The 19,396-nt window shown below is 38.4% G+C and overlaps 1 protein-coding gene across 2 annotated transcripts in view; it reads right to left on the minus strand.

The window, feature by feature from the left end:
- ANKRD44 (ankyrin repeat domain 44) overlaps positions 1–19,396 on the minus strand; it is a gene marked incomplete at its 3' end in the record, with an annotated part of 163,641 nt that overhangs the window by 11,637 nt on the left and 132,608 nt on the right. For both annotated transcript variants that reach the window (XM_084251977.1, XM_084251976.1), the window contains exons 17-20: positions 11,199–11,400; positions 6,719–6,806; positions 5,321–5,438; positions 3,812–4,028 (exon numbers count right to left, since the gene is read on the minus strand). In XM_084251977.1, the coding sequence (XP_084108103.1) occupies positions 3,812–4,028; positions 5,321–5,438; positions 6,719–6,806; positions 11,199–11,400 (625 nt within the window). The remainder of the gene's footprint in view (positions 1–3,811; positions 4,029–5,320; positions 5,439–6,718; positions 6,807–11,198; positions 11,401–19,396) is intronic.

A 19,396-nucleotide genomic window follows, 5' to 3' on the forward strand; every position in this document is an offset into this window, starting at 1 on the left:
AAGAGACCTCATTTGCAAACAGAACAGATTCTAAGTTACTCTCAGCTCTTGACAAATAGATGCTTAGAGAGGTTATGTCTCAGTTTGGCTATATTTACAATAGGAAACTGCCTTTCACCCATATAAATATGTTCTCTCACAATTATTCCCCCTAGTGAAGGAAAGCAGTGATTGATAGAAAACAGTATTTGAGATAATGCAAATAAAAGGGCTTTGCTGTAATTGATTATTTAAAATGACACCAAGAATATTTTGGCAAACAGCATGTGTCCAACAAGTATTTTTAAAAAATAAGTAGTGAAATATTATTTCAACAAAATGACAAGTAATGACCAAATCACTTTATTAGTTTACTTGTTATATGATCTTAAGCAACTGACTTGGGGGGTAGGGAATCTGTACACTTCAGTTTTCCATATATAAAATAATTAGACTGGGATTACCTGTCATAGCTTTACTTGATAAAGTACCTAAATGTGATTTGTGAACAACATGCAATTGCTAAGGCTAGATGACATTTGGCTGTGGTACACAGAACCTCTTTTTGACTAAACTAAGTGCTGAATTAGAGTTCCCCTATGATCTACCTCAGAATGATAAAGATTGGAAAATTTTCAGTATTAAAATACAAGTCAAACCTTTTTTTTTGCCTACAGAGAGAAAAGGTAAACCTATTTTAGGGGGATTAAGAGGCATATTAAGTAAATAAACATTAAAAATCCATTAACTTTAAGCAAATTAGACAGTTTAATTTCCCAACTATACCAAATCCTCAGTATGAATCCCCCATAGGACCTAGCTTAGGGCAGCATCTATACATAACTTCAGAGACTATATGAATCCCATTCTAAGGGTCTGTGTAGATAGGGCTGGAGATTCTCGAGCTGCTTTCAATATTTCAAGGTGCTAGAGACCTTGAAATACTTTCAATATTTCAAGGTGCCAGGGTAGAGGATTCTGGGAAGACTCGACCCTGAACCTCAGAAGTGGAAGAAGACTGCACTGGCTGGGTGAATCGCTTAGGAGAGAACCGCTCCTCCTCCTGGCTTGTATCAGGAGAAGCCTTATGAACAAAGAGGCCGATCATTCCTACCCCATCCCACCCCATTCCTACCCCAACCACCCAGAGATGGTCTCTGGCTGGTTCGCCACCTGCCATTCTAATCAGTAATTCTACTACATCTTCTCCTTTCTATAGGGTTTCCAGAGAGATGTCACAGCTTGGGGACGCTAATGATAACAATTTAAGAACTTTTATTTTATTGTCATTACATTATATCCTCTTCTTTCTATTGGTTCTGACTTCAATAAAAACTAAATTTTCTACTTGGTTATCTTGATTTCACTCCATTCTTGCTGAAAATTTTTTTTTTAACCTACAAAGTGATGAAGACTGTGGGAAGGTTAGAGAAACCCTCATTGTTTAGCAACATTAAAAAAAAAACACCTTTTTCTCCACAACCTCGCCAACATTTGTTGTTGCTAGTTTTTTTAATATGTGCCATTCTCACTGGTGTAAGATGGTATCTCATGGTAGTTTTGATTTGCATTTCCCTGATTGCTAGTGATGTTGAACATTTTTTCATATGCCTGTTGGCCATTCGCATTTCCTCTTCAGAGAAGTTTCTTTTTAGCTCTTCTGCCCATTTTTTGACTGGATTATTTTCTTTGTTGTTGTTGAGTCTCATCAGCTCTTTGCAGATTTTTGTGATCAGTCCTTTATCATTAGTGTTGTATGCAAAAATTTTCTCCCAGTTGGTAAGGTTTCTCTTTGTTATACCATGGAATATTACTCAGCATTCAAAAAAGATAAACACATGCAATTTGCAGCAACATGGATGACGCTGGAAGGGATCATGCTCAATGAAATAAGCCAAAAAGAAAAAGAAAAATACCGGATAGTCTCACTCATAGCAGGGATCTAGAAAACTTAAATAAGGGACCAGGAAAATGAATAACTATAAGAAAGTGAAAATCAGAATCAACAAAAACTATGAACCAGAGACACTTTTTGGGGGGTGGTGGGCGGGAGGGGAGGGATTGGGGTCAGAATGGGGGGATTGCAATTGTATGGGGAATATAAAAATAAAATTTATTAATTAAAAAAAAAACCTTCTGGGCCTAATAATCTGAGTTTCTGAGTGAAAGTTTTAATAGAAGAGTTGAAAATAGAAAAATAAAATTATAGAATCAAAGTAAGACTACAAGGGGAAATATCCATATGAACAAGGGGATGGGAGAACTTTGTAAGCAAGGATGGAAACCTAGACACCATAAAAGAAAAATATTACAGATTCAACAACATGAAAGTTCATAATCTCTGCTTGAGAAAAAATGAACAAGGAGCCAAGACAAATGGTAGACTGAGAAAAAACATTCAAACACACAGGGGATTCCTATCTCTAAGATAAGGTGCTCCAACAAATGTATGGGGAAAAAAGACAACTCAACAGAAAAAATGAGTGATAGAAAAAGTAATAGTAAAAAGTGATAGTAAAAAGATAGAAAGGGAGATATAAATACATAAAGGCACTATTAGACAGGAATCACAGGTTCAAATAATGAGATACCCCTTTCTTGCCCTTCAAATTGACAGAAATAAAAAAGGTATATTGGGATGGCAAAGACTTGAGAAAATAGTGCATTATATATAATATATATATCTATATATTATATATGTTTGGTGAAATAAAAAATCATGACATCTTTTTTGCAAAGTAATTTGGCATAATTTATTAAAATTGAAAATATGCATGTCCTTTGATCAATAATTTTATTCTGGAAATCTATCTGATAAATTTAAGGTACGTGTGTACCTTAAATTTAAGGTACCTTAAATTTAAGGTAAATTTAAGGTACACACACACACACACACATACAACACAGCAGAATTGTTTGTAATGGGAAAAAAAGCCTAAAAATGATCTGAAGTTCTATCAATAGAGATCTGGTTGAATAAATAATAAATTCTGATATATACACATGTACATCTACATCTATACACATGTACATTTACATGTATCTGCTACAGAATAATATATACCTCTTTAAAAGATTGATCTATACTATACATATTAAGTAAGGCAATCTGCAATAGAATGGTAAGCAAAAATAATGAAAAAGAAAATTGTAAAATGATATTTATTATATGATTATAGCTTAAAAGATAGATGCACATAGATTTACATTTATTTATAATCTCAAGGGAAAAATCATGAAATGTAAGTACCAATTTATATCAGAAAGTGAGTTTGGAAATAGAGACTTATTTTCACTTTAGACACTTCATTATTTGTGAAATGTTACAATTAGCATGCATTTCTTTTTACTCTACAAAGTAAAATAAAAAAAATTAAAGTCCCAAGTGCAACAAAATGAATGGGAGATGTAAAACGTGGAAAAGAAATGCCCAAAGACAACTGATGAAATCACTTGTCAACTTGTAGCCATTGTGAAAGATCATTTCATCTTTTTGTTGTGTTTTTAGCTTTATTAGTTTAACTCATTGAAGGATCCCTGGTCACCTCATGGAGAGCAGAAGCCCTGATTAAAACTGTTGTTTCAGTTCATCAGAATTTTGATTAGGAATTATGTGTTACTGAAACAAAACAAGGGAGAAATAAATTTTTACTATATTAAGTCATCATGGCAGCCAGGGAGGGAAAAATACTAAAACAACAACAGGCATTGTGGATGCAGACAGATTGGAGGCCATGGTTTATAGAGTTCTCCCATGTTCTCGCCTCCACTGAGATCATAGTGGTGATGGGTTAGGAAGTCTACTGGAATTGGTTAATGACAATCAACTCACCATTGTAACAAGCCCAGTGCAATGGCGTGTAGCCTTGATTATCCTTGAAAGAACAGTCCTCCTCAGAAAGTGCCATCTGGAGTAGCTCGCTCAGCCAGGTGGCATGGCCACGAGCAGCTGCATAGTGCAAGGGTGTCCTCCCTCTGGCATCTTTACAGAGAATCGACACTTCTTGTTCCAGCAGCATTTGCACACATTCCTCGTGTCCTGTTATAATCTGATGTATCACAATTAAAGTCACAAAACAAACCTCAGTAGGGCAGAAGACTCAGGAAACCAGTAGGCTAAGTGAGACTGAGTTCAGAGTAAGTTCATATCTGTCTGGGACTGAAGGGAAACAGACTTGGCCCTCTTTCAGAGGAGACAGGCAGGACACTCCAGGAGGAGTTATGACACAAAACTCTGTGTGAACACCAGCACTTTGAAAACATCTCTGACTCTCCAAACATAACCATGATAGGTATCATGATAAAGTGGAAAATATCAGCCTTAGAACCAAGAAGATGTAAGTTAAGCCCCGACTCCCCCTTGTGAAATCTGGAAAAGTCAATTCACCTATCTGTGCCTTACTTTATCCATCTATAAATGGGAATGGTTATAATAACCTCATGGGTTGTTAGGAAGACTACTGACATACGCAGAGGCTCCCAGCTTGCTGCATGGCCCATAAAACATGGAAATAAGAACTATGGTTGGACATTATCACTTAGAATTCCTTTTTTTTTTAATTTATCATGGTATTCAACACCATCCCCTAAACAGCAATTTTATGATTCTGCTTTAGTTTCATTTAGCTTATTTGACAGACTTTAATAAACAGTTCAGCATACATGCACAAAGAATTGCCCAGAGGATACATATTTCAGCATACCTATTTCTGAGGTGGAGGGCAATATTTGCAATAAAGAGAACTAAAGATAGCAACTACCCAAAGCCAGGTAATCATTGGAATAAATTATGATACCTGCACACAATGGAGTGTTAAAAATGATAGGGCGGAAAAATATTAATGACATGGAAAACAGTATGTGATACACTGAGAGAAAAAAATGCAGTTTCCAAATAATAGCATCTTCAGTATTCTCTCTTAAAATTTTAAAACAAATTTATATACAGAGAAAAAAGTCATGAATATACCAAAAAAGTGGTTATCTTCAAGAGACAGGATTACTGGTGACTGTGAATTTATTCTCTGTGCTTTACAAAATATTTTGTAAATTTTCTATAATGCGCATATATTTTGTAATCAGAAAGCAGAACCAATTTCACCAGCAGTGAAATTGGGGTCATGGGCCTATGGTTACCATGAACACGAAATCCCAAGAGCATGACTTTAAGAGTGCTTGCCAATATTTTACCTTTGGAAAATATTTCATAATTTCTTTGTGATACTCTGGTTAATTGATTAAACAGGAAACAATCTTTTTATTAAAAATTCAAATGGGGTAAAAAGGAGGAAACAAGCTCATTGCCAAATTGCTTGACAAAAACTGAGGAAGATGGACTTACCCCTCTGTGTAAAGCCGTGCATCCCATAATGTCAACAGCATCGACATTGGCTTCCTTTTCAAGTAACAACGAGACAGCATCAATGTGTCCATATGCTACTGCAAGCATCAGTGGGGTTCTAGGAAGAGAGATAAATTAGACTTTTATTTTATTTTTTAAAAGATTTATTTATTTATTTATACAAGCACTGGGTACAGTCAGAAGCGCAGGAAGGTGAGAGAATTCACCAGAGCCAGCGCGGGGAGCAGAGCAGGCAGACTGAAGAAATACACTGCTGAGGGGAGCAGCAGGTGGCAGGAAAGGTCTGCTCGCCATGTGGGACACTCACCGGGTGGCCAGGGATCGAACCGGCACTGCAGAGGCTGTGGAAAACTTCACAACCCAGCGCTCAACTGCTGTGCCACCGGGGAGGCCCCAAATTAGACTTTTAAAAGAAGATTTTTTAAAAAGCTCATTACTTCCAGCAGAAGGACCTTCTTCTCTTTGTCTCTCTCTCCTCTTAATAACTGCTTAATGTTTTCTGTGTTTCCATTTTGCTGTATGGTACATGAAACCAACTGTCTGCCTTTGGTCCCTCATGGCCATGTCGGATGGAGTTATTGGGGTGATCAGTATTGGAGGGAAGGCCACAGTTCTGTTTCAAAACATTCAAACTAATTCCATCACTTTCAGAACTGGGCAGCATCTAGGAAATATCAATTGGGTGTGTGTATGTAGAGACCCTCTTGGTTCTATCAGAACAGCTCTACCTTCAGAATTTTATAGCTTGGACTTCTGCTCAAGATTTCATTTGAACAAAGCTTCATTGTCTTTGAGAAAAGTCTGCCAAGTCTAGAGAAAGGACAGAGAACTGGGGTCCAAACAGTGAGGTACTCACTCATCTGCCTGGGTGAGCCACCAGTGCTTTTCTGCTCTATATTCCCATGTATAAGAGATGACTGAGTGGGGAAGACTAACAGATGGAAAATATTTTGGAAAAACAAACTCAAGGAATAATACAAAAACCAGAGGACGTTTATGATGGAGAAAACTACTTGAGGTCTGTCCTATTGCCATTATTAACTTTTAAAATGGGAATGGAGAGCTTCAGAGGGGGGACAAAAGTGGATAGGAAGAAGTAACAAAGGAGGGAATATTTTTTAAAGGTATCAGGATACATGATCATGACATAAAAATGGGCTCTTTTCCATCAAGGTACACTCACACCCACATGCTTTTCTTGGCTATGTCCTGGAGCACAAAGCCACTGCATGACTATAGGGCCCTCATTTGTGAATTTCCCTTAAATATATACCCAACTGAGAATTCAGCAGTCAGCTCCCCTAGCTGTTTAACAAATTCACCAATGATAGGTAGTGACAGAAACGTCAAGCCCAGGCCAAGTGTGGGATCACTTACTGTCCTTTGGCATCTTTCACATCAACTGCTTCTGGGTTGTCTGCAATTTCTAGTAACAGCCGCAAACACAGTGTGTGACCATTAATTACTGGAAAAGAAAACAATGGACATTCTTTTAACAGACCAACACTACATTTCTCCCTCCAAGATGAAATTTATATGGACTTCAAATCAGTGGTTTTCAATCACTGCTGACTGATATCCCCAGGTTTTCAGTCCACACTACCTCATTGTGACCCAGTATTTATGTTCCTAACCCATTTTCCCCTTCCTTCTATCAGGGCACCTTGACCCTCATCTTTCTTTTTCCTCATTCCTGTATTAAGAGCGTCTTTTCTTAATTTTTTTCTTATCTCCTGTATTAGGCTGATAATCTCTCCACATTTTCCAGTTATCCTTTTTGTTCCTCTAATAGAGAGTCACCCTGTTCTAGATAATCATCCCATATCCAGGCTGCCTCCAATCCATTTTTAAAAGAAGGAAGGGAAAGAAGTGGGAAGAGTGAACAGAAATAGGCTGAGAGGAGCAGAGAGGGAGGAACTGAAGCAAAGAAGCAGCAGAACAGCAGCAAAGAAAAGGGGAGAAGGGAGAAGTGAAAGGAGAGAGGGAGACCCAAAAGAAACAGATCCTGCACCCCCTTCCCCATTTTACATTCTGAGGCAGACTTTTGAGCTATAGTTTTGATTGATTTGTAGTGGCTGATAGAAAGCAAACCCTCAAGCCAGAAAGAGGCACAGGAGCCACTGGCTCACTGTTCACTGACTGACATACAGAAGTGCCTCCTGTGACAGGAGGACAGGAGGACTCTTCCATCCTGTTTCCTAAACCACAATCCTTCAGTTTTTCTGTCCCCCAGGGACTCAAGCATGCTCCCACCCTCTCATCTTATGCCTCTCTTTCCCTGGTAAGCTTGACTGCAGCACCTCCTCATTCCTTCCCAGGCACTGCCCTGCTGCAAACACAGTGGGGGCCAGCAATGGGCATTTGGGGCAGAAATACATAGATTAGCCCCTACATATGCACCTGGCAAGATGCTTCTTTTAGATGTTGGTGCCATGGGGGCTGGCAAGGATGATAATCCCTTTGGATAAGATACTTTCCTCCAGCTTGTTAATGGAACCAGATCTTTAGAATAGACACGACTTTCCACTCAGGGAATACGATGAGAATAAATATGTTTAAAATTCCAAACATGACCTCTCCTCTCTGAACAATGAGAACACCACATAATACATGGCGTTTACTTCATTATGGATATGGAGAGGGGAATGATGCAGCTATGTTAGGTTGATAAAGGCTCTTCTAAGAGCTGTGTTTTACAGTCCTTTTTATTACATGCCAGTCATGAGAGAAAGCTAATTTAGCAAGGACACATTTTTCAGGGATAATACATATCAGAACCAACTCACATTCATCGACACCACTCAAATTAACTACAGGAATAATGCCCACATTTTGTAGAATACTGCATTCAGCTTGTTCTCAGAGACACTCCATTTACGTCTCTCAGGAGGAAATTTTGTGGACTGTAGTACAGGCCATATATTATTGTTGCTGTTGTTTTGGGTTTTTTTTGTTGTTGTTGTTTTAAAAATTACACTAAATCATGTTACCACTGGTAAAATAGGGAAGGCGTTTAATGTATGCTTAAAAGGAAATGATTCAGTTAAAGGACTGATGTTAAGTGCTACAAGTAATAGGTGCATAAATTGGAGAAACAGTTTATTTTGATTGGTTCCTCTTTATGTATCAATTTGACATTCTTTAGCTAATCATAATCATGACAGTTTCAAGGATGTTTGAATTTTGGTTAAACAGAAAAGGGGGGAAAAATCTAAGTTCATATCATTCACCCAGTATGTTGGACAGCAAACCAATTTCTTCAATAATGCTTTTTGGGAGGGTTGTATGTGGGATGGTATATTAGCTTTTTGAATTTAGATAACACCTTTGGGTAAATATAAGCACTTCTTATTGTAAAAGTATAGCCAAATTAGAATTCCTATTGGCCTCTCACACATTACTTTCCCACCCCCACCCCAATTACCTTCCAGCAAAAAGGTGCTAACAATCTCCTTTAGCTGTGTCCTGCCAAGTCTAGCTTTGTCTCAGACTAGCTCAGCCTTTCCCTGGTTATGAGTGACAGCCATTTTTCATGCTGCTCAGAGAACACGAATGCCATTGCAACTCTATGCCAAAACCTTTAATATTCATCCTGGCTCCTGTTCTTTACAGTACTCCCAAGATTTGAGGGGGGAAAAATTGGCCTCTGAAGTGAGTTGAAAATGAGTCTGGATAAGCAGATCCTCAAAGCACAGGCTAAAGCTTCCATACAGCAGACATTTTGTGAAGGACAAAGTCGAATGACAGCCTGCCTCTTTTAATGAATGACATGAGGGAAGTCCAAAAGAAGCGAGTCATCTTGACCACTAGGGGGCTCCATTGGACTGCAGCCTATGTCACAGAGGCAAATGAGTGACAATGATTATTTTTCATTGTTTACCTGTTCACAGGGGCGATTTTCCACAATCAAAACAGGCCCTTTGTAATTGTCAGGAAGTACATGGTAACTAAAGCAGGATGCTTGCTTTAATAATAAGCGACTAATCTTTCAGAAGGAGAACTACATTTGAACTTTGTAATGATACCAAGAATGCATAGGGAGCAAAAAAAAAAAAAAAAAAAAAAAAAAAAAAAAAAAAAAAACCCAACAAAAAACAAAATACAAAACTAACAGTGAAGGGATAAAAGAATTTATAATTTAACCATACCAACCATTGCTGACCTCAATGGCTAAGTTTTCTTTCCAGGAACTATCTTTTCCAAAAATTAAGCAACTGCCATGTTTTTTTCTATCTGCATGTTGTTTTTCTTCTGTGGTTTGGATATTCAGAAATGTGAATATCCAGAAATGTTTGATCCACAAGGTCAAACATTCTTAGAAAATTTTCCCAAGCAACAGGAATCAAGTACTTTGAAAAACTGTCTTCATTCCTTTGTATCCTCAGTACACCCATTATTTCATAGGATAAGACAGTTATTTCTCTTTATAAGATGGATTCTTTTATTCTGATCAAACACCTGTATTGTCTGAATTTCTTTTTTTTTTTTTAATAAATTTTATTGTTATATTCCCCATACAATTGCAGCCCCCCCATTCTGACCCCAATCCCTCCCCTCCCGCCCCCGCCCCCCTAAAAGTGTCTCTGGTTCATAGTTTTCTGTTGATTTTGATTTTCACTTTCTTATAGTTATTCATTTCCCTGGTCCCTTATTTAAGTTTTCTAGATTCCTGCTATGAGTGAGACCATCCGGTATTTTTCTTTTTCTTTTTGGCTTATTTCGCTGAGCATGATCCCTTCCAGCGCCATCCATGTTGCTGCAAATTGCATGTGTTTATCTTTTTTGAATGCTGAGTAATATTCCATGGTATATATGTACCACATCTTCTTGATCCAGTCATCTATTTTTGGGCATTTGGGTTGTCTGAATTTCTTGACCTCAAAGGTATTTATAACTCAGCTGAGCTAGAGCGTCTTCCACATTATCATTATATCTGTGTATATGTCTAGAAGAGTCTTCACACAATTTTATTTCAGGTACATTAGAGAAAAATCCCAGAAAAAGAAAATTACCAAATTTTCTGATATATACATGCACTCTTTCAGACTCTCTATTTTTACACTTGATGTCTCAAGAATCAGGGCAAAAGCTAAGAAGCATCATCTAGGCTGGCAGAATGATATACTTACTATATTGTTGTCTGGCTACTCCATTTACACAACAGACTTGAATTATCATTACTTTTAATGCTTCAAAATGCTCTGTGATTTTGTTCTATCTAACTCATCTGAAGATCACATTAAACCTTATCCTTTCTCCAGATAGTTTTGTGATAGAGCTTGGCCAAAGGATCTGAACTCTCTTTAAAATTAAGAAAGCCAGATGAAGTCCGCAAGATTTTTAGGTAGTATTTTTAGTATCATATTATTTGATATTAAAATGGTGATACATGCCATTATACATTTGTCCAAAATTATAGAATGTATAACACCAAGAGTCAACCCGAATGTAAACTATGGACTTTGGATGAGTAGGATGTATCAACATAGGTTCATCAGCTGTAAAAAATGTATCACTCTGGGGAAGGATATTAATAATATGGAGGCTAGACAAGTTTGGGGGGCAGGGAATATTTAGGAAATCTTTGTACCTCCTTCTCAATTTGGCTGTGAACCTAAAACTGCTCTATAAAGTGATGTCTTTAAAGAAGAAAATCAGAGCCTGTCTGATTAGAGAAAAATAATCATCTCCAAGTAGACAGTAGGCCAAAAGCATTTTGGAAGAGTTACAGGTATATCTAAGATGAAAAGAAAACGATTATTTTAAAAGCCTTGGTGAAAGAAGAGGCTGTTATCATTTACTCAAACTTTTAAGTAGATCCAAAAACTGGGGAAGCCATATGTTTGATAAGATCTACCTGAGGCATGAAGTGGGGTTCTTTTGGTTACGTTGTCTTTCACAAAGATGGATGCACCCTGATTGACAAGTGCTTCCACACACTCTGTGTGTCCCTTAAAGGCAGCCAGGTCCAGAGGAGTGCGGCCTTTCTCATCCCTGATATCAAGGTCCACCAGAGACTGCAGTAGAACTTCCAAGGCTTGGTGGTGCCCATTGTAGGCCTGCAAAGAAGAAACCAGAGACTCAAAGGCTTGCTCACCTCAAATCCCACAAACCTCCATAGGAGAAGCTAAACCTCCAATGTCACAAAGACCACGCCAAGAGTATGTCAGACACTTGGAGTAATTTATTGAAACAGGCAAACCAGAAAGTTAAACTGAAAAATTCTAATGCACCAGCCTCACAGTTACATGTGTTTCTTCATGTTCTTTCTCTTTTGTCAAAGGACCAATGTGTTATTTAATATACTCTTATATTTTAACTTACCAATCTAATAATCTAATACAGATAAACAGTTGAATGAATTTATTTATATAGTATTCCATATGTCTGTTCAGTTTGAAACATACAGACACAATTAGAATAATTTTTTTAGGAGATTTGTTTGTTAAACTGGGAGGAAAAAAATTTAGTAAACAGACCTTCTGTTGTAGTCCAACATTTTAATTTTGGGTGAAACTGGAGCACCTGTTGGACAAAGGAGACCAACACAGACTGCACCAGCAGAGACACCCAGGAGATTCATGCTTCACTAGACAGAGGTGGGTGGAGGCTGTGGTAGAGGATGGGAGGCTGCTGTACATACTGAAGCACTACTATTTGGCCAAAAGCCCTGGGGAGGGGAAAGTGAAATGGTGTCCAGGCACATCTCCCTAAACGATGGGAAACATGCAGAGGAGTTGATGTGTTTCAGGGGCCTGCCCCTCAGTAAAAATAAGGACAGTGCCTGGGCTGCACTCCAACTCCCCAATCCCACAGGACTGATGTTCACCTTTAAAGCACAATGACAGCTGACAGATGGGAGAGATTCTGGTGTGAAGCCCAAGAGAAGAGATATATTGACAGCTCCACAAACAGAACCAGTGTCTCCCCTCCATTCCCATTAGTGACTGGACCCACCAGGCCCAGTCAAAGAAATTGAGCAAACATACAGAAAATTTTGTGGAAACACGAAAGACCTTGAATTGCCAGAGCATTCCTGACAAAAAAGAGGAAGAATGAAGGTATCACACATCCAGACATTTAATTATACTACACAGTTACAGTAATCAAAACAGGACTACAGGGCCTCCCCGGTGGCGCAGCGGTTGAGCGCTGGGTTGCGAAGCTGCCCGCGGCCTCTGCGGCGCCGGTTCGATTCCCGGCTGCTCCCCGGCCACCAGAGGAGGGTCCCGCATGGCGCGCAGACCTCTCCTGCCGCCCGCTGCTCCCCTCAGCAGTGTACTTCGGTCCTTCTGCCTGTTCTGCTCCCCGCTCTGGCTCTGGTGAATTCTCTTACCCTCCCGTGCTTCTGACTGTACCCAGTGCATGTATAAACAAAAACAAACAAACAAACCAGCAAACAAATAAATAAAGCATGCCTCTATAAAAAAAAAAAAAAAAACAGTACTACATTGGTATAAAAATAGACACACAGCATAAATGTAACAGAAAGCACAGAAATAAACCCACACTTATAAAGACAGTATACAACAAAGTAGCCTAAGAGAACACAATGGAGAGAAGATAGTCTTGTCCACAGGTGGTACAGGGAAAATGGACAGTCACATGCAAAAGAATGAAAGTAGACCTATCTTATATTGGGCACAAAAATTAACTCAAAATGGATTAAAGACTTGTATGTAACACCTGAAACCATAAAATACATAGAAGAAAAACAGCAAAACATTCAACAACATTGGCTTTGGTAATACCTTTGTGGTCTCAACAAAAGCAAAAATAAACAAATGGACTACATCAGACTAAAAAGAAACCATCATTAAAATTAAAAGACATCCTGTTAACTGTGAGAAGCTATTTGCATACTTTACATCCAACTGAAAGGAGGCTAATATCCAAGATCTACAGAGAACTCATATAACTCATCAAAAAGAAAATAAATATATCAATCAAAACTGGGAAGATTGAAATAAAAACTTCTCCAAAGACACTTAACAGATGGCCAACAGGCACATGGAATAATTTTCATCATCACTTATCATCACGGAAATGCAAATCAAAATCACAACGAGATAACCACCTCACATCTATGAGAATAGCTCATATCAAGAAGACCAGAAACAACAGTGTTGGCAAAGACGTGGACAAAAAGGAAATCCTGTACAAAGCTGGTGATAATGTACTGGTCCAGCCCCTATGGAAAACAGTATGGAGGTTTTTTAAAACACTAATTAGATTTACCAAATGATACAGAATTCCATTCCTAGGTATCTACATGAAGAATGCAAAAACTCTAATTAGAAGGCATTTATGTACTTCTATGTTCATTGCCAACACTATTTACAGTAGCCCACCCAGTTATGGAAACAACCTAAGTGCTCAAGGTCAGAGGCATGGATTAAGAAGATATGACATATATAAACAATGGACTACTACTCTGCTATAAAAAAAAAAATCTCTTGCCATTTGTAATAACATAGATAGACGTGGAGGAGATTGTGCAGAGCAATATTAGATAGAAGGAGAAAGACAAGTCCAGAATGGTTTCACTCATGTGGAATACAGAGAAATAAAACAAAGGGTCAGAAAACAGCAAGCCAAAAACAAATCCTAGAAATTTGACTGTAGAGTTTAGCATACTAGAGGGAGAAGACGATGATAAAGAGCAAAGTGGGAAGGAGTGCAATGGAACACGGTGGAGGACCACAGGTCCCTTAATGGTGGGTGCGGTGTGGTAATATATCCGAAGAGTTGTGTGAATCTATACACTTGAATCACATACAATATTGCAAACCAATATTACCTCTATTTAAAAAATGTATATAGATAATGTAAGAAAAAAAGAATATGCATACACAAGGCTAAAGACATTGCAATGAAAGACAGAAAAGCAATAAAGGTATTGGGGTGCAGGGGAAGTAAACAAGGACATCAGGGAGAGGCCACTCCCCAATCTCCTAGAAGTCAAAGTTCCCTCTTAAGTCCCCTGAACTATTTTTTTTTCTACTGCAGCTATTACTCAAGGCACAATTTCTTTGGGAAAAAAAAGGCTTAGCACATACAAAAAGACTAATTTTCTTAGCATACAAAGAGCTCTTATGGGCATTTTTAAAATTAGGAAAATGTGCAAAGGGTATGAAAATGCTCAATGGAAAAGAAATGTTAAAGGTCAGAGGATTGTACATCTCTGGTCTAACCTAAACTCTGCAGCAATGACTGAGCACTTGCTATGTGTCAGGCATTACTGCACATTTGCACCTCACTTAACTGTCACAACAACCCATGGTTTGCATCCTGTTGTTATCGCAATTTTACCAATGAGGACATAGACTGGTAGAGATGTGGGCCCAGGTCTCCCAATGTCACCCAGCCTGATGAGGGGGAGCTGGGATCCAAAAACAGACCAGTCAGGTCCTAGAGCCTGAACTGTGGGCTTTACATGAGTTCCAATGGAAAGGGAGCAACATGGTTATAAGGAAACATCAAACATGTATAAAGGAGAGAGGATAGTGTAAAGAATTCCCAAATGCCCATCACCTAGTTTCAGCCATTATCAATTTAAGCCATGCAACCTTGAGAGGAGCCGCCTCCTGTAAATGGAGTTGTGATAACAGGGAATCTACATTAGGGTGTAAATCAGTCTAGCTCATTTTACTGGAATTTGTGGATTAGCTGAAAATTGACTTTGCATAACACTACCTCCCAGTTTAAATTGCAATAGTAGTAACTAATTCAGCTTACTTCACATTCAAGGGAAATGAGTCTATGTATATAACTATAGATACGAAAATGCTAATTCTTTCAGCACCAGTTACTATTATGACAAAGTAAACATTAAAATTCTGTCACTATGATTTAGCCATGGAAAACAGAATCAGCAATTTATAAATTGCATGCCTATCTGCAAAGCACGATGGCTAATATATTTAGTTTTAATGAAGAGAAGGCACAAGGGAAAGAAAAACATAAACAGGACGGAAGCTGGTAAGAAGGAACCAGCACTGTTCAGAACAGCAATCACATTAAGACCCACATTAAGGGGTCTTAAGATAGGTGTTAACTCAAGAATTCATCCAGTATAAAAGATCCCTGCCCTTTCTTCTTTAATCCTCACAGCAAAAAATACAAATCCATTATCATGTACTGAAGTTAAAGAGGCTTAATATTAAAATAAAATGGAGTGAACCCTGCTGGTAATTAGGAAAGCTTCAAAATTCCAATCCATATTTTCTTTTGTATCAGGTACTTGAAAATTCTCTTAATGAGAGAATGGTTGAAAGATTAGGCTTACTATAGGATTCCCCTCATTTATTCCTTTAGTCCAGCTTGTAGCTCTTGAATTTTCATAGTGCAGGCAATAATATACAGAATAAAAGACATACAGGCATGTATACTAAACTTCCAAGGCAATTCACAGGGAATAATAAAGGTATCTTTAATTATACAAAAGTCTTCAATTACCTTCACATTTTAGAGTTGAACCTATAATTGTTTCTATCACATAATATGAAATTCTATTTTTTTATAATTTATTTTAGTTACTTGTTTTTAATGGTGGTCACATTGGGATACCCCATCAGGTATTACCACCATCGTGCATTCACCACTATTCATTTTCCACCACCATAAACCACTGTGCTTCCTTCCCTCTTTGTTCTTACGTCTCCCCTGGCTTTTCCCCCCTGGTGCTTCAGTTCTATGGTCAGCTATGAAGGTTAGTTTTAAAGCTTGTCTTGATCTGACTCTTGGTTTTTTTACTTCATAATATGGAATTCTATTCTGTGGTTAATTGCATGAGTCTGTTTATAGGCAGTTGTATGGTTCTTGGAATGAACGTATATATAAAAAGTATACCATAAACTCCTGGAAGAAATTCAAGTAGTCAGAGAAAGGAGACCTTTCTTGTGTCAGCAGTACATGATGCCAATTGTTTTATTTCTCTACAATCATGCTAAACTAGGTCTTTAGTAGGCAATTCCACAAATAATTTCTGAAATAACTAAAGAGAAAGTAATCACCCAAAAGAACAAATACACTGGTTCCAAAAGCATATCATATTTTGGTTTTCTATAGACAAGCCAATTTAAGCCTTCACTGGAGGTTGCAATCAAACTAAATTTGTTTTACAAAGTTTCTTTAAGAGAAAAATCTCATTAGATAAGTTAAATAGTTTTTAAACACAATTAATTTCTTTGAACTTTTTTGATAGAAACAGGGCAATGAGAAGAAAGAATCTGGGATTGTATCAGAATCCATAAACAATGGGTCCTTCTGGAACTCTCAACAGCTGGAGTCTTTCATTTGCATAGCCCTGTTCTTGATTTAATTTTTTCAAGTAGATGAAATGCTTATGAAATTCACTGGCCTGATAACCCTAGAGACTTGAATCATTCAGCCAGGAAATAGTAACTCAAGGCAGGTCAGGCTTCTTGTGGCAGCCAAGGTTTGGGGGGCATCTGGTTCTATTTCATTGTTAGAATGCTTCTACCCAAGAAAGAATGTGCCTTGGGTTTTTTATCAAGTTAATTGCTCCAGAGGTCCCTGGAGAGGATATTGGGCACACTTGTGAGGATTCTTGAAGCAAATAATAATTTTAAAAAATGTTAACATTTAGAGGGCAAGAATAAAATAGTTTTAGAATTAACCCACTGCTATCACCCCAATCAAACTCATCATTATTACTGCCTTCCTGGTTGTCTTGCTTCTGCTTTTGCTTTCTGACAATTTAAACTCAACACAGAAACTAAAGTTACCCTTTTAAAACTAAACTTATATCATATTTGTTTCCTCAAAACCTTCCAAACAATTTCCTGATTTGCCCTAGCAAAAATCAAAGTCTTTATAGTGGAGTATAAGGTCACCCATGACTTGTGACAGCCCTCTTCTGACTCCCTGCCCCTCCAGAAGCCATGAGACCTCATCCATTATCATGTTCCCCTCATCACTCTGCCCCCACCATTGTGCCACTTTGTGGTTCTGGGAATGCAGAAAGCAGAAACTTAGCACTTCTACTCAGAACACTTTTCTGCCAGTTAGCAACACCGGTAGCGCCCTGTCTGCCACCTCGGTGGTCCCTGGCTCACTGATCCTGTTTGCAGCACTTATTACCATCTGTCTTGCTATATCTTTACTTGCCTATTTTCTCTCCTAGAGAAAATTTACAAAGACAGAAATTGGGTTTTGTTTACTACATCTCCAGATACTGGAATAGTGCTCAGTGCACACAGAATCAGTAAATGTCAAATGACAGAATGGTATTAGTGTTAATAATAGCAAAGCTGAAGTCAGCTAATTGCATTTATGTGCCCGATATGGTGCAAACTGCATTACATGTATGTCTCATATCCTCTCCCCAACAGCCCTATGCTAATAGCACTGCAATACTCTTCATGTTATGTATGGGGAAACTGAGATATGAGAGGTTAAGTATTTGCCAAGATCATACAATAACAAGTTAAGTATTTGCCAAGATCATACAATAAACAAGTAAATTAATAAACTGAGAAGTTGTCGGGACCCTCAACAAGCTCACTCCCTTTTACTTACAGGTGGGAAAATCATGTTCAGGTGAGCTGCAGAAGAGAAGACTGACCAGAAACTCCTCTCTGTGTGCACTTCCTAGGCCCTGCCAGCGGCAGGAACACCAAAGCCCAACTCTTTCCAGTGATGTCATACTGCTCTGTCTTTACCTAACAGAAAACCCACAGAACCGAGCAGAGCACCTGGCACTCAGTAAGCACTCAACAATAATTTTTGAAAAAGAACATAGGACAGAATTTTTGGAAGCCAAGTCTCATTTCAGATTACTAGTGGACTTGGCAGTAAATCAATCCTACTGTCAAAGGACATTAGAATTCTGTCTAAGACAACCTTTCAAACATGCTTCTCTAGAGCAGCTAGTGCTATTCGTAAGCCCATCCCCAGGAACAAGATTGATGCATGCTTTAGGCTGTTCACTGGATGCAAAATGTGTGTATGTTGTAGTGTGGATGTATTGGTGGCTAAGACAAAGGGTATGCAAGTGGGGTGTCAGCAGTTGTGCTGGCAAGTATGTGGGGTCACAGGCAATGAAAGGAGGATTCCATGTAGTGTGATGGCTGTGCACCATGTCTGAACACTTACATATACCTGTTTAAAAAAACTCTTTTCTGTTCTCCATAATCTTCATCCCAATCTTTCATTAGAATGACATTGAAGAAGTGCTTATGTATGCATGGTTTTAAGTGAAATGTCATGACAGTTCAAGACAGAGATCCACCCTATTCCCACATCTAAACACATGTTGTGTGGCCATAGACCAAGGGCTCACAATTCAGCAGCACCTTGAGCAGCTGAGCTGGCTGTTGCTGGTGTGGCTGCAAATCTCAAATGATACCAGGAACCAGCTGCGGACTGCCAGCTAGTAGCAGGGCACTACCTAAGGTAGCTAAGGTAGAGTGGTTGGTGCATTCCCGGGTGTCAGCACTATGGAGAGTCTAGAAATCACCACTCTGAGATGTTGCATTTCCCCTCAATAACTGGGCTGTGGACAGGAAGTTTTACTAGTGACACATTGAAGTTTTCCTCCCTTCCTTCCCAGACCTCCCCCAGTGCAAGTGTCAAAGTCTGAGATCTCCTAAGACAGGCAGAAAGGGCAGAGTTGCAGTGAAGCATGTATTGTGCTTAAATATCTCACAAGCTTTTGGTCACATAGTATCTGATTGTCTGTAGGTTGAATACTTGTATGTTGTCTACAATCAAATTTCTAAAACCAAAATGTTCTTCAAATTTTCTTGTTTTGTAAATTTAACTACTAGATAATAACAATTTTAAGATGGTAAAAATTTCTAGCAATCATTAAGTACACTGTGGTAAGGGCTTTATGCACATCATATCTTTTCCTCTGCCCTTTCTAAAAAGGAGGAAACCAAGGCTCAGACATTGTAATTAACATGTCTGTGGCCACCAGTGGTTGGTGCTGGGGTTGGAACAGAAAGCAGTCTCTTGGCAGCCTGGGCCCAGGTACTGTTTTCATTTTTAGTTATTACTGTGACTATGTTTCCATTTTAAGAGCAGCCT

Source organism: Talpa europaea (assembly GCF_964194135.1).
Source record: "Talpa europaea genome assembly, chromosome: 1".
Taxonomy (NCBI): domain Eukaryota; kingdom Metazoa; phylum Chordata; class Mammalia; order Eulipotyphla; family Talpidae; genus Talpa; species Talpa europaea.